Source organism: Pyrus communis, chromosome 11, assembly GCF_041283825.1.
Source record: "Pyrus communis isolate YQ-2024b chromosome 11, ASM4128382v1, whole genome shotgun sequence".
Classification (NCBI taxonomy): Eukaryota; Viridiplantae; Streptophyta; class Magnoliopsida; order Rosales; family Rosaceae; genus Pyrus; species Pyrus communis.
This window is the reverse complement of record NC_142575.1, coordinates 26,094,099-26,108,169: the sequence shown is the minus strand read 5'-3', so window position 1 is coordinate 26,108,169 and position 14,071 is coordinate 26,094,099. Positions and strand designations below refer to the sequence as shown.

Below are 14,071 nucleotides of genomic sequence, written 5' to 3'. Positions count from 1 at the left end.
GCGTATCATTGGTCTGACATATCATATTATCGTACTCTTCGTTAAATAAATAATTTAAATTAACAATCTAGTTTAGTAATGCGCTATAATCGAACATGTTTTTCTATCGAACTACAATCTCGCATCGGTTGCATATTGTCAAACTCTTGATTAAATAAATAATTCAAGTTCACAGTCTAGTCCAATATAGCAATGTGTGAGGTACTTAAAGGAATTAGGTATAACCAATGACGACAATGAATGCATAGAAACTCCATGTTTTCATGTGTGAGACAAGCAAATGTTGAGAGAAGGAAAACAAAATGATTCTAATTGTGGATATTTACAACTATGCCCTTCCTTACACTGTTGTGTTTACCTTTTCATCCCCAAAGCCCTATAGGTGAAAGCAAAGCCACCTTCATTTGCCCGCTCTATATAAACACCGTTCTCCCTTTCTTTTTCCCCCACACCTAAACCATCATCTCTTTTTCATCACACCATCTCTCTCTCTCTCTCTCTCTCTCTCTCTCTCTCTCTCCAAACTACACACAAACGCCATGCCTGAAGCACCAAAGAAATTTCTGAATCCCACGGAGGACTATAACCTCCAAGACAAGAACAACAAGATCCTTCACTTCATTGAAGAAGTCACAAAAAACCCCGACGAGGTTCAAAAACGAGTCCTCGCTGAAATCCTCACCCGCAATGCTCACGTCGAGTACTTGCAGCGTCACGGCCTCAACGGTCACACTGACCGTGATACTTTCAAAAAAATGATGCCCGTTATCAAATACGAAGATATCCAGTCCGATATCAACCGTATCGCCAATGGTGACACCTCCCAAATCCTCTGTTCCAAGCCCATTTCTGAGTTTTTGACCAGGTAGATTTTTCGCATTTTACTTTTCTTTCACGCCTTTAAATTAATTTTACAAATGGTTATTTGTATGGTTTTGTTGATTCGAGCGATATTCTAAATAATCTAATTTATACTACGGGAACGGAGATTCGAACTTGGGTGGAGAAGACCGTTGTAGCGTTACGTCCATGTCTGCGGTTATTTAGATGGTTTGCTAAATGGTTTAGTTTTTGTTGCAGTTCTGGGACATCTGGAGGGGAAAGAAAACTGATGCCAACAATTGAAGAGGAGCTTGATAGGAGGTCACTGCTTTACAGCCTGCTGATGCCTGTGATGAGCCAGTATGTCCCCGGACTCGACAAAGGCAAAGGAATGTACTTTTTGTTCATAAAATCCGAGGCCAAAACTCCCGGCGGACTAGTTGCTAGGCCAGTCCTTACCAGCTACTACAAAAGCTCACATTTCAAACAAAGACCCTATGACCCTTACACTAACTACACCAGCCCCAATGAGACCATCCTCTGCCCGGACTCGTACCAAAGCATGTACTCCCAACTCCTCTGCGGCCTCTGCCAAAACAAGGAAGTTCTCCGAGTCGGTGCAGTTTTCGCCTCTGGCTTCATCCGGGCCATCAGGTTTCTCGAGAAGCACTGGACTCTTTTGTGCAAGGACATAGCCTCTGGGACTCTAAACCCCCAGATTACAGACCCATCGGTCCGCGAGGCGGTGATGAAGATCCTCAAGCCTGACCCGAAGCTTGCAAGCTTCATTGAGGCTGAGTGTGGGAAGGCCTCCTGGAATGGGATTATTACCAGGCTTTGGCCAAACACAAAGTATGTGGATGTGATTGTGACCGGGACTATGTCGCAGTACATTCCCACGTTGGAATATTACAGCAACGGACTGCCTCAGGTTTGCACTATGTATGCCTCTTCGGAGTGCTACTTTGGTGTAAATCTTAACCCTCTGTGCAAACCCAGTGAAGTGTCCTACACTCTTATTCCCACCATGGGATACTTTGAGCTCCTCCCAGTCCAGAGGAACAATGGGATTAATTCTAATCCCCTATCTGTCCCCAAATCCCTCAATGAGAAGGAGCAGCAACAACTGGTTGATCTTGCAGACGCGAAGCTTGGACAAGAATATGAGCTTGTTGTCACAACATATGCTGGTTAGTGGTAACTTTTTTATTTTTTGCGTTTCAAGTAGTTTAATTCATGATATTACAAATTGGGTTTTTATTTTTTTAACTGAAAATTGACCTGGGACTATTTAATCCGCAGGACTGTACCGCTATAGAGTGGGGGATGTGCTGAGAGTGGCCTCCTTCAAGAACAAGGCACCACAGTTCAACTTCATATGTAGGAAAAATGTTGTCCTGAGCATTGACTCGGACAAGACGGATGAGGTGGAGCTCCAAAACGCAGTGAAAAATGCCGTGACCCATTTAGTACCGTTCGATGCCACTGTGACGGAATACACTAGTTTTGCGGACACAACAACAATCCCGGGACACTATGTGCTCTTTTGGGAACTTAGCCTCAATGGGACAACGCCAATCCCACCCTCAGTCTTCGAGGACTGTTGCTTCACCGCCGAAGAGTCCCTGAATAGCGTCTACCGGCAAGGCCGGGCCTCCGACAAGTCCATCGGACCACTCGAGATCAAGATTGTGGAGGCAGGGACGTTTGACAAGCTCATGGACTATGCCATTAGCTTGGGAGCTTCCATTAACCAATACAAGACACCTAGGTGTGTGAAATTTGCACCCATTGTGGAGCTCTTGAGCACAAGGGTGGTCTCAAGCTACTTTAGTCCCAAGTGCCCAAAGTGGGTCCCAGGCCACAAGCAATGGTGCAGCATTGATTAGGAAGGGATTGAAAATAAAAATGGAAGGGGGATGGACTAGCTTTTGGCCAATTGTTTTAGAAGAAGCTGCTTTCATGGAGGTTCACAAGAAGTGCCTTTGTGATCATCTTACGGAAAGAGTAACTACTGCCCATTTTAATTAGGTTAACCTTGTTTTTGTTTTCATCTCTCTTTTTTTTTTTTCTTTTTTTTTTTTTTGGGGGGGTGGGGAAGTTTTTAGAGTACTACTTTATATTAGCTAGCTCCTTTCCACCATGTACAAAAAAAATGTTTCTGTTTCAAGGAAGCTCTTTTTCTTTATTTATTTTTTCTTTCTATTTTCTTTAATTTTTTTTTCTTTCTATTTTGTTTAATTAGCCATTTTTAGTTACTTGAATTCATAAGTTTCATGGGAATTTGATTCCTAAATCCAGCCTTCCTGCCCACTGAAGTCTCATGTGTCTAAGAAATCCAACTCCTTTCTTTTTCACTCAAGAAGAAGGGTCACAAACTTTTCCCATATTATATGTTGTAATTGAGTTACTAATATAAAATCAATGAAAAATAAACACTTTCCTAAAGGTGCATTATTATATTCCTCCCAATGACTTGTTCTACGAGCTAATCAAAGTGACCAAATAATGTGACTAAAGGAAAAAGGTTAAGTCCCATATGGAGTATAGTAATCGCACGAAAAAAATATTAAGATAGGTCTAGATGAATTTAGTGTAACTATTCAATCGTTTGTAAAAAAAAATAAAAAAGTTTTAAAGTTTATCCAAGAAATTAGGCATATGGAAGCTAAATAGAATTGGATAAGGATAAATTTTCCATTTCTTTGCTAGACAATCCACTAACCACAATTTATGAAGTATGCAATTATGTATGTGACAAAGTTGCATGCAATAGCACCAATAATTTGGCATTAGTTATAATTTGTATTCGAGTGTTTATTTGGGTTGGGGCATTGATATTTATCCGGCCGCAAACAGTAAAAAACCCAAGAGACGAAGAAGTTCTTGGTGCTATGCTTTGGAAGGGAAAGGACAGATGAGGTTGAAGCAGAAGTTGTTCCCTGTTTCGCCATTGTCTTTGATAGGAGCAAACAAAAGCAGTTTTTCTTTTTCTTTTTTTTTTTAATTACAGAAAAAGCCAAAACAAATTTGCAGAGAGTCCATTAGCTATAGAAAATCATAATAGCCACAGCAGACAAACTCAGAAAAAGATGGAGACAAATTCAGAGACAGAAATCCAGGTCTCAGATAAGGAGAAAGGCCATTTTCAGCAGCAGTAGTTGTAGTAGTAGTAGTACTGTTTGCTGGTGAAGTAGATAAGATAAATCATAAAGCTCTACTGTATTCATATGGCCTTTCTCCTCTCCATGAATTTTCCATTTCCTTACATATTGAATCAAAGCAGTAATCACCAAAAGCAACAACACTGTCCACTCCAGTGTTTGCCACCCAACTAAATACTACTATAGCCGAGGACAGGGATGACACTTGTATACCGACACTAAATCGTTTCATTCTAGTAATACAATCTTACATATATGATTGACGCGAGACTCTATGATGGTAATATATTTGTGTCATGTATATAACTCTTATAGCTGATATATATTTAGTACAAAATGATAGTTAAATCTAATGATGTACAAATGTTGGGTATTTTAATATGACTTTCTTTGGTTGGAACAAAAGAAAATGGAACTCTTAACCTAACGAATTAAGTTCAACCTATTTCTCCCCCTCAAACACAAGGATTGACATGCATTCCTCAAAGAGAAATTGTTTAACAAATAATGTAAACATTTTTTATCAACGAGTCAGAATAATTCGAACTTTTATATATTGTTGAGAAGAAATGTTCCAGTAGAATAATAGCAAGATGGCAGAATCGTGGGTTATGAATTAATTAATCATACCGAGTGAGACCTTATTGATATTTTACAAAATAAATATTGGAGTACATTCAAGAAAATTGATTCCATTTTTTTTTTTTCGATAAACAACAAGAACACAACTTATTGTCATTCGTCAAAGATTGGACAAATATATCCATCCTATGTTCTAAAAAAACCAGGATGGTCGAAGACTCATAGATGCTTACTTAAGCACCTTGTTAGAGAATAATACCATAACCAAGTTCTTTTTCTTACGACAACATATTGTCTTTTACTTTAAATTGAAAAAAAATCAACTTTATCCCAAATACCAACTTCAACTTATACAAACGGAGAAAACAATCTTACGCATGAGAATCTGAGATAATTATAAAAAATAGGATAACAACAAATCAATCTATCACCCGAATGAGAACTCCTACTTCGAGTGACGAGACATTTGTTTTTGGTCGGAATGATATGAAATTTCATGTGCATGCACCTGATGGTAGAAACTCAACTCATACTTTATTTTTCTGAATACAACAATAAGGTACAAATTGAGTTTCAGAGGCGGCTTGGGGGACTGAAAGGTAGAATCGCATAGGGTTCCAAATTTGAAGGGTTTCCTAAAAGTTTTTGTCTCTAAAATTTATATGTAATGATGTTATATGTTAAAAATATTGCTTTTGCTAGCACTTAAAAATCTCATTGTGTAATCCTCATAAGTGTAAACTTTTTTCTTTTCAAATATAAAAATTTGGAGTGCACAATTAAATATTTGGAATGTGAATAACAACACCCTAAAAAACAATTTTTTTGGGGAATTATTATTAGCACTCCAAAAATCACATATGGCACTCCAAATTTTCTATAATTAGAAAGACAAATACACTTGTGAGGAGTGTAGAATGAGATTTTTGGAGTGCTAATAATAATTCCTTTTTTTTTAATTTTATTATATAATAAGACTACATATTCAAGTGAAACTTTGAAGTTTAGAGTTTTTAAAGCTTTTTTTCTTTCTTGTTTGGTTGTTTAAGATTGAATTTGTTAACGCCAGTTCCTTTCTACCCTCAATACTATAGGCCGGGAAAAAGACTAATTAAGAGAGGTCAAGAAGATCAAAGCCCCAAGAGAAAAAGGAGGTCCACCTAGTGGAATTAGAAAGAGGTATTTTTGAGCACTATAGCCGACTGCTCATCTATCTGGTTTGATAAATCAACATGAAGCACTTTCCTACCAACAAGGACACGTGGTTAGACTAACAAATTTATGGCACAAAACTTTAGGACATGTCTACTTTGACATCAACCCAGGCCACGTGTCGGTCACCAATCAAAAGCAAGAGTCTAGGACATCATGTAAAGGTAGACAGATTGCGACTCGAAAAGAACACCATTGACTAGTCAAGACCGAGCAAGTCGCTCGGTATGCATTGATTTAGAAAAAAAAATATGCAATCCTGACGGAACTACTGTCACTTAACCGCAGAATGTCGATTGATGAGTGAAAAGATTGTCAACACTCCAGTCTACGTATGTGGCTCATTTAATGCCAGAATAGTAAAGTATGTGATCCAAGATCTTCTGAGTTCATTGAGGGCCTTTTTTAAGGGGTAAGCTCCTCTTGAGAAAGGGTCGGACGACTGAGAAAATAGAGAATTGTAGCTTATACTAGAGCGTTTCTTGTAATCCTTGAATCACTATATCAAGAGTAACATAGTGATGTATCCCGATTTTGAGGGGTGAAACTTAAATCTTGAGTTCATTTTATTCGTAGTTATAATCCCAAACTCACCAAGGGCTAATTGTTCTAGTTTGTTAACTTGCATATTTTGAGCGTTAACTGAACTACTTTTGATTATTTAGTGAAAGTTATATTTGTAACTCTTTTTACTTATTATTTAATGACATTTGTGAACTTAGAATCAGTGAGTCTTGAGGTTTGTTTTGATTTAAGTTATTGCTTCCTAGCATCAATACATGTTCTAATTTTTTTTGGAAAACTATCTTAAGGATGGGCCCTTCTGTAAATTTAACACAGGACCCCGAAATCTTTGAAGATGCCATGTTGAGTTTCTACCATTAGGTGCACATGAAATAATGTTTCCTCATCTTTGTATATGAATATAATTTTATTTTATTTTTTTTGGTAAATGCACAGCCCAATTATAACTATCTTTATTATATGGGTTGTTTTATTAGCACCTCACATATTGTTGAATACATCCCATATGCTTAATAAATCTCACATCTACATTAAGTTACAGTTCAACTTAATACAACCCACATACTTTCCAACACTACCATCACACCCCACATTATATAGATATACCCCATATTTTCCACTTAAGCCTCACATCAAACTCTTTATTTGTTTCAAAACAAAATGATCGTAAGCAGTCAATAAATATACCAAAATAAGGTAAAAATTTTAGTAACCAGAGAGAAATTTAAATCATCGATTTATTAACTTGTAAGTGTTGCAGTCCTATTGGAATAGGAATGTGATTGTGTAAATCCTAGTAGATATGGGAATGTATCTTATATTCCTATTAGGGGTAGATTACCTATTAAATGTTGTAATCCTAAAGGGTAAGGAATTAACCTTCTCTACTACTATAAATAAAGGCACAATGGGGTGGAATAACACACACCCACAATTACACATCTCTCTCTTCTCTCTACTATTGCTGCTCATTTTTCTCTCTCTATGGCCTCCATAATTGTTCAGTAAATTGTGCCTACAACACGTTATCAGCACACTCTTGACGATGCGCTAAAGAGAGTTTATTTTTCAATCAGGGAAGTATTACGTTTTAATCATTCTTATTATGATTAATTTGTTATTTTATTGAATTGATCTACATGCTATTGATTCAATTTAATTTTTCTGTGTTGAACATGATACAATGCATTGGAGATGCAATTCTGGCTTTCCGAGAAGGAACTTCTACAAATTCAAATGCTTTTATCGTTTTCTACCAATCAGGTACGCTTAAAATAAAGTAAGATATTTGAAACGACCATGAAGCATGAAAACATTCCCCATAATGCATGAACCCCCTGCATTTATGTTTACCTTCCGATATATATATTGTATATGTTCATATATTTTGTCAATATATATATATATATATATATATATATATATATATATATATATTTGTTTCATGCATTACGCAATTCTTGCTATGTGGAATTTGTGAGTCAAATAAACAAAATAAAATAGAAGCATAATTATTTTTGGGTTCTGAAAACCCTAATACTAAAATCTGAAGAGAAAAAAAAAGGGAACTAGCTGCGCCAACTTGATGCCACCTTGAGATAGCAGCAGCTTTGTTGCGTGTGTGAACCAGGCCTTAGGCCTTTGATTTGTTGGGCTTTTGCCTTCAGCCTACATGTCACTTGGAAGCCTGCGGCTGCATCCTCATGTGACTCGACACAATTTGCTTTCTCCGCTATTGGGCTTGCAACTCCAACAGCCCACACTAATCCGGCCTAGGTTCTTTTCTCCTCTGCTGCATGGGCTGTTTCTCTCGACCCGTGACTCCAGCAAGCCTATAAGTCTTTTTTGCAGGTTGTTAAGCTGCTTGCAGCAACCACTTACGAGCCCAACCCGCAGCCTGCAGACTATGGGTTTTGCAGATTTGACAGCAGCCACCAATCCAATGCTGGGATGCCCCCCTTTTGTTCTCGGCCCAAAGCCATTTTTGGGCTTGTTTTTTAATTTGCACCCAAGCCCAATATTATTGGGCTATGGCTTTTTGAATCCAATGCTAATTTTTGGCATTTTAAATAAGGGTGTGCTATCCACACACTCCATTTTACTTCTCACACACCTTTTGATAATTTCAGTATGTTGAGTTTCTTCAATTCATCTGATCCGATGGCCGAAAATTAAAAAGGTGTTTGGGAAGTAAAATGAGGTGTGTAGATATCACATCCCTTTAAATTATTTTAACCCGAATGTTATAATTATTTTGCTTCTACAGTCGACCCCAAATGGTCCCGATCTATTGAATTAATTAAAAGTGACCTGCATATTAATCTGATAATGAATCCAAAATTATTGACCTGAAGATCACTTTTGGGCATTAAAGATTAAATATTTTATTTCTTTTCTTTGAACCGTTGACATCCTTTCGTAGTCTCGAAGCTCTCACACTTGAGTTCCTGAAGTAATCTCAAATCCACTACACTTAAATCAGCATATTGCATTCTGTGTTCTTGCAGGAACCTCTCTTTTATGAACTAAAATTTCATAAACTAAATTGAACCTGTAGTTTCAAATTTAGTGCCTTTGAAACCCGAAGTTTTCTTAAAACAATACACCTATGAAAACCCGACGTTTTTCATGAAAATCATGTATTAGAACTCGAATGTTCTAACTTTGATGCTTATGGATGATTCATTCACATAGCACCAATCATAATCTTGTTCCCTCCATTCAGTGGATTGTCGTACCGTAACAAGTTCAATTTTCCTAATTTGGACGTTTCTAATAGAAATCATTTCATGTGGGGTACAAGACGTGAATCTCCACTTGACTATCAAGAAGTTGAGAAACCATTGAAGCCAAATTTGGCAAGGAATAGCTGAATAAGCCTCCGTCATGATCTTCATTCGAAGACTTATGCCCGAAGCATTATCAATGGAAATACTTCCCAAACGAGGATTTCATGGCTCTTTGGCTCACTCTTACAGACCGCTTAATCATGAAAGACATTGCCTGAAGCACACCATGATTACGTCCATGAATGAGTACAATTCTGAAGTTTATAAATCCGATAAAATTTTGACTAGAGAATACTTTTCTCGTCATTCCATGTTTCTAACTCGCTCCTGAAGCAACAAGTGTAGATAGTGGAAGTTTACCAGATTCTTGGATCTGATTACTACCACAAACGTGAGAGAAAGGTATGGACCCAGTTCAGCTGGAGTCTACCAAATAGCTTAACCCAGTTCGGTCAAAGCCTACCGAATGGTGATGCACTGCTTCAGCAGGGATACACCGAATGGCATATTCTCTCACAATCCAATTTCGAGTTTGTTTTTACAACATATGGTAGAATCAGGACCTGCCAAGGTGTGGCATCATGCCCGAAGCATGATCCTTGGTACCTAAAACCTAAAACTTCAAGAATAAGGGATAGTATTCCCAAACCTCAACCCTGCAAAATCTACTTTCGTCTTGATGGAATAGATCATTGGTTATGCACCTGTTCGTGCCCCTACCAATGTTGTTGAGGAGTACCATTCTAGTAGTCAATATGTGAGAATAATTTTGCTCCACCAAACATCGTTGGAAAAGAAGAATTTTGACATGGATAACTTTGTTGGCTGAATCCCCTTAGTAAATCATTTACTTTATGAACATTTTCCCATGTTCTTAGATTCAAGTTTGGTGTATGTTTTACTTATGGATAATCTTATTGATATTGTCCTCGAATATGAGTTAATTGAATCATCTTTCTTAACACATGTGACCAATTCAATTAAACACGTGATTAGGTAGGAATGTGGGAAACTTAGTTGTCTGGATGAATGTGTACTACGCACACTAACTTTACACCTAAATCACATCTCTAACAACGACTTCAGGTTTATCCAACCTGATTAATAGCATTGGCACGCTCCTCGTTGTACAAATGGTACTGCATCACCATTTAAGGAACCTTAAATTCTTCCTGCCGTTAAGTTTTTAAGGATATTCGAGATGACAATGATCATAAATGAAACCACTGAAGAAAATAAAGTGAAATATCTTTTCACCACCTCCAAAAATGAGCCTGAAGCTTTGATTTGGGGCCAATGGGTTGTCTCCCAACTGGGAATACACCACATGTGGCCGGCCTGGAACCTGGTGATTGAGCAGTTTACTTGTTTTGGCATGACCATTTGGGACACTTAAGTCGATCAATGATGTTATGACGCATCTCCTTACCCGAAGTAAGGATTTTGTGCCTATAAGCATACTTTGCCAAAACCCACTTGTTTTAGGAAACTTGATTTCTAAATCATCCCTCACAAAGATACGAAATGACTCTCTTTTCACAATGGATTCAAGGGAATATATGTGGACTAATCCAACCAAAACACGGACCATATAAATGCTTATGGTTTTGGTTGATGAATCGACAAACTAGTCACATGTTTGTCCACACACATTGCTGTTAAACCTCATGGCCGATTATGGGTTCACCACCCTACTTATCCTTTAAGGTCCGGGGGACTGGATAATGCCGGAGAGTTTATATCGACGATTTTTGATAAAGTATTACATGTGTTTTACGTTTATAATTTGAACATCAAATTCCCATGTTCACCCCCAAATAGCCTCGCCTAGCGATCATAAAGCGCAATTTAAATGATCGCCCGAATTTTGGTAAACGTATCAAGTTTTCGGTTTTTTCCTAGGGCTATGCAATCTTGTACGCAGCTATATTGGTCCGCCTTAAGGCCCATTGCCACCTAACCTATATGACGTTACGGTTAGTTACTGGGTACGAACCTTACGATTTTCGTATTTATGCATTTGGGTATGTATTCCATATGCCAAGTTGCGCAGCCACAACGTACCACCATGGGTCCTCAAAGAAGGATGTGTATCTTTTGTTGATCATGTTTCTCCTTCACACTAGCTCTTTTAGAGCTCTTGCATGTGATCTCTTTACCGCTCATTTGAGGGGTGTTACTTTAATGAAACAGTCTTCCCCCCGTTAGGGGGAGATAATAGTGTCAACATTCCTATACAACGGCGCGAAGTTGCGTGGACGTTACCCACTATGTCTCATCTCGATCCTCATACCGCACAAGTGTGATAAGCAAATGCGATGAATTCTAGTTTTCAGAACGTTGCTCCAGACGCATTCCTCTGCTCTAGTTAAAGTGATGAGATCATATACCAGCTGCAAACATGCCTGCAAGGATAGATGTACTTAATGGACGTTGAGTCAACATCCCTGGAGGGTGTGCCGCCCCTATTGGACGGTTTGGACGCCCATGTTGGATAGTCTGGTACACCGACGGATAACCAATCAATCTGTATTAGCCTGGATCACGACAGATCACTCAGTTCGTAGGATTCACTTCCCTAGAAGAGGAAGGCACAGCACAAAATGAATCTAAACTCGATCGTTGTTTCAAATCATTTCCATCTCATGAGATTAATCCGGATTTCTTCCGAGACTTAAAGTTTTTGGTCCAGTGTACTAATTTGGATGTGCTAAATGGAATTGAAATGAGATTATCATATGATGTTTTCACTTATATGGTAGCTACCGACATAAATGAAAAATGACGATATTGAACCGTGTTCCGTTGACTAAGTGACAACGTAGAACTAATTGGACAACTAAAGTTACAATCCAGGTCAAATTCCTTACCAAAGTGTGTATTGGACCTGTCGTTCCTACACTGCCCAAGGTAACCCTGTTGTCTTACAAGTGGGAAATGAAGCATTATGAGATGAATGAAATAGTGCGATATGATGCACCCCTTACGGCGCAAGGTTTCTCTCAAACATTCTGTGATTGATAGCAGTATTATGAAATGTGGTTAGTGTTTTCTCCATGAGGATATAGATACAGAGATTTGCATGTAATTTCTTGAAGAATTACATGGACTGTTTCAAATAGTTTCAAAACCACGGAACACCCTCTTAACTCGTTTTGAGGCGTTCACTTACAATCTGACGGATGTGGTATACCCATATAAGTGATTATTTGATCAGTCAAAGATATGAATTATGCCCTTGCATGTTAAACTATGAAGTCTTATTCCAAATTGCTAGAGTTACAGCTTGTGTCGTTAACACGAATCTCACTAAGACTCCAGAAAAGCTTGAGAAAACTGTCTTGCACCTGAAGATGGAATTTGAGATGAAGGATCTTGGGAAACTCATTTATGCCTTAACTTGAAGTTGAAGCATTGTTCTGACGGTATTTTGGTCTACCAGTCGAACTACACCCCGAATGTGTTACCTTTGAGTATACTTTTGATCGTCCATACGTTATATGCAAATGAGACCCTTGAAGAGGTTATGGACTCCAAAATTTCATATATGAGTTCAACTTTGTGCTTCGTTGTACTTAGCTCATTGTATTTAGACAGGACATCTCCTTCCCTGTTGATCTTGCTAAAGATGCAGCACTGCGCATACACGCAACCACTAAATTGGTATTAAAGACGTATCCTGAAGATACCACAAGGGAAAGTCCCAATGCATCTCGAGCGGATCCAACCCCCCTGATCCTCAAAAAGATGCTTGCCTTGTTTGTTATACTGACGTTGGTTACTTATCAAACCCGCACAAGGCAAAATCCTCGAATGGTTATGTCTTTACCGTTAGGGATATCGCAATATCTTGAAGGTCCACGATATGACCTTAGTTGCAAAATGTTTAAATCATTCCAAGACTCACCTTACTTCATTATGCCACAAGTGAGACATGGTTAGAAGTTCTTGTTGAGCATATTCAAAGTACTTGCTGTGTTTTCATCCATCGTTGAGTCCCAACGACGGTCCATGAAGAATATGCCTCATGTATCAACCCGACCAAGCCATGATACATCAACGAAGTCAACACCAAGACATATTGCGTATACATCTACATCAGCAAAGCATCAGGAGATTGAAGTCATGCAAGCCGATCCCAGACAACCTTGCCGAGCTCTACATGACGTCACTGCCGAAGTCAACCTTCTAGAAGCTTGTCCAAGGAATTGGTATGCCTAACTACTCATATGCAATGCTTGTAGTTCTCATTTGGAAGTTATGTCAAACTCAGGGGGAGTATCCAAAAGTATACTCACTTGATCTTAATGTACTATTTTTCCCTACGACTAGGAGCATTTTTTCCACTGGGTTTTTGCTACCTAACTAGGTTTTAACAAGGCACCCATCCTGGGCTGATCATACCCTTGTGAGCTTTTCTACTTGCATCTAAAAGACGTATAGTTTTGACTTAATGCAACTTCTCACTTTTCTCCTTAGTTTATGGGTTTTTCTCCCACCTTGGGTTTTACCATAGCAAGGTTTTGTGAGTTTTACTTTTTATGCATTCTTCTGTTGATTTGAGACTCGCATTCGCTCATTGTGCCGACGACTTCATCAACTGTACTTGCTTCATCACTGAAGACCTGATGCGCCATTTACTTGAGTATTTACACACTTAAGGGGGAATGTTGCAGTTATATTGGAATATGAATGTAATTGTGTAAATCCTAGTGGCTATAGGAATGTATCTTATATTCCTATTATGAGTAGATTACCTATTAAATGTTGTAATCCTAAAGGGTAAGGAATTAACCTTCCCTACTACTATAAATAAAGGCACAATGGGGTGGAATAACACACACCCACAATTACACATCTCTCTCTTCTCTCTACTATTGCCGCACCTTTCTCTCTCTCTATGACCTCCATAATTGTTCAGTAAATTATGCCTACAACAATAAGAGTATTTATCAAAAAATGCAAGATAAAATGTGT

General features: G+C 38.3%; 1 protein-coding gene across 1 annotated transcript; it reads left to right on the top strand.

The window, feature by feature from the left end:
• The first annotated feature begins 453 nt into the window (after positions 1–453).
• Positions 454–3,010, top strand: LOC137743915 (indole-3-acetic acid-amido synthetase GH3.6-like). The gene is made up of 3 exons (XM_068483844.2): positions 454–865; positions 1,081–2,012; positions 2,125–3,010. Exons 1-3 carry the CDS (start codon positions 540–542, stop codon positions 2,709–2,711), a joined length of 1,845 nt encoding a protein of 614 aa, XP_068339945.2. The 5' UTR covers positions 454–539; the 3' UTR covers positions 2,712–3,010.
• The last annotated feature ends 11,061 nt before the right edge of the window (positions 3,011–14,071 follow it).

Excerpts from the sequence above, each read along its gene's own strand:
- LOC137743915 (XM_068483844.2), top strand. The coding sequence starts at position 540 with ATGCCTGAAGCACCAAAGAAATTTCTGAATCCCACGGAGGACTATAAC. Across the intron at positions 866-1,080 it reads ATTTCTGAGTTTTTGACCAG|TTCTGGGACATCTGGAGGGG; the intron begins GTAGATTTTTCG and ends TTTTTGTTGCAG. Across the intron at positions 2,013-2,124 it reads TGTTGTCACAACATATGCTG|GACTGTACCGCTATAGAGTG; the intron begins GTTAGTGGTAAC and ends TTTAATCCGCAG.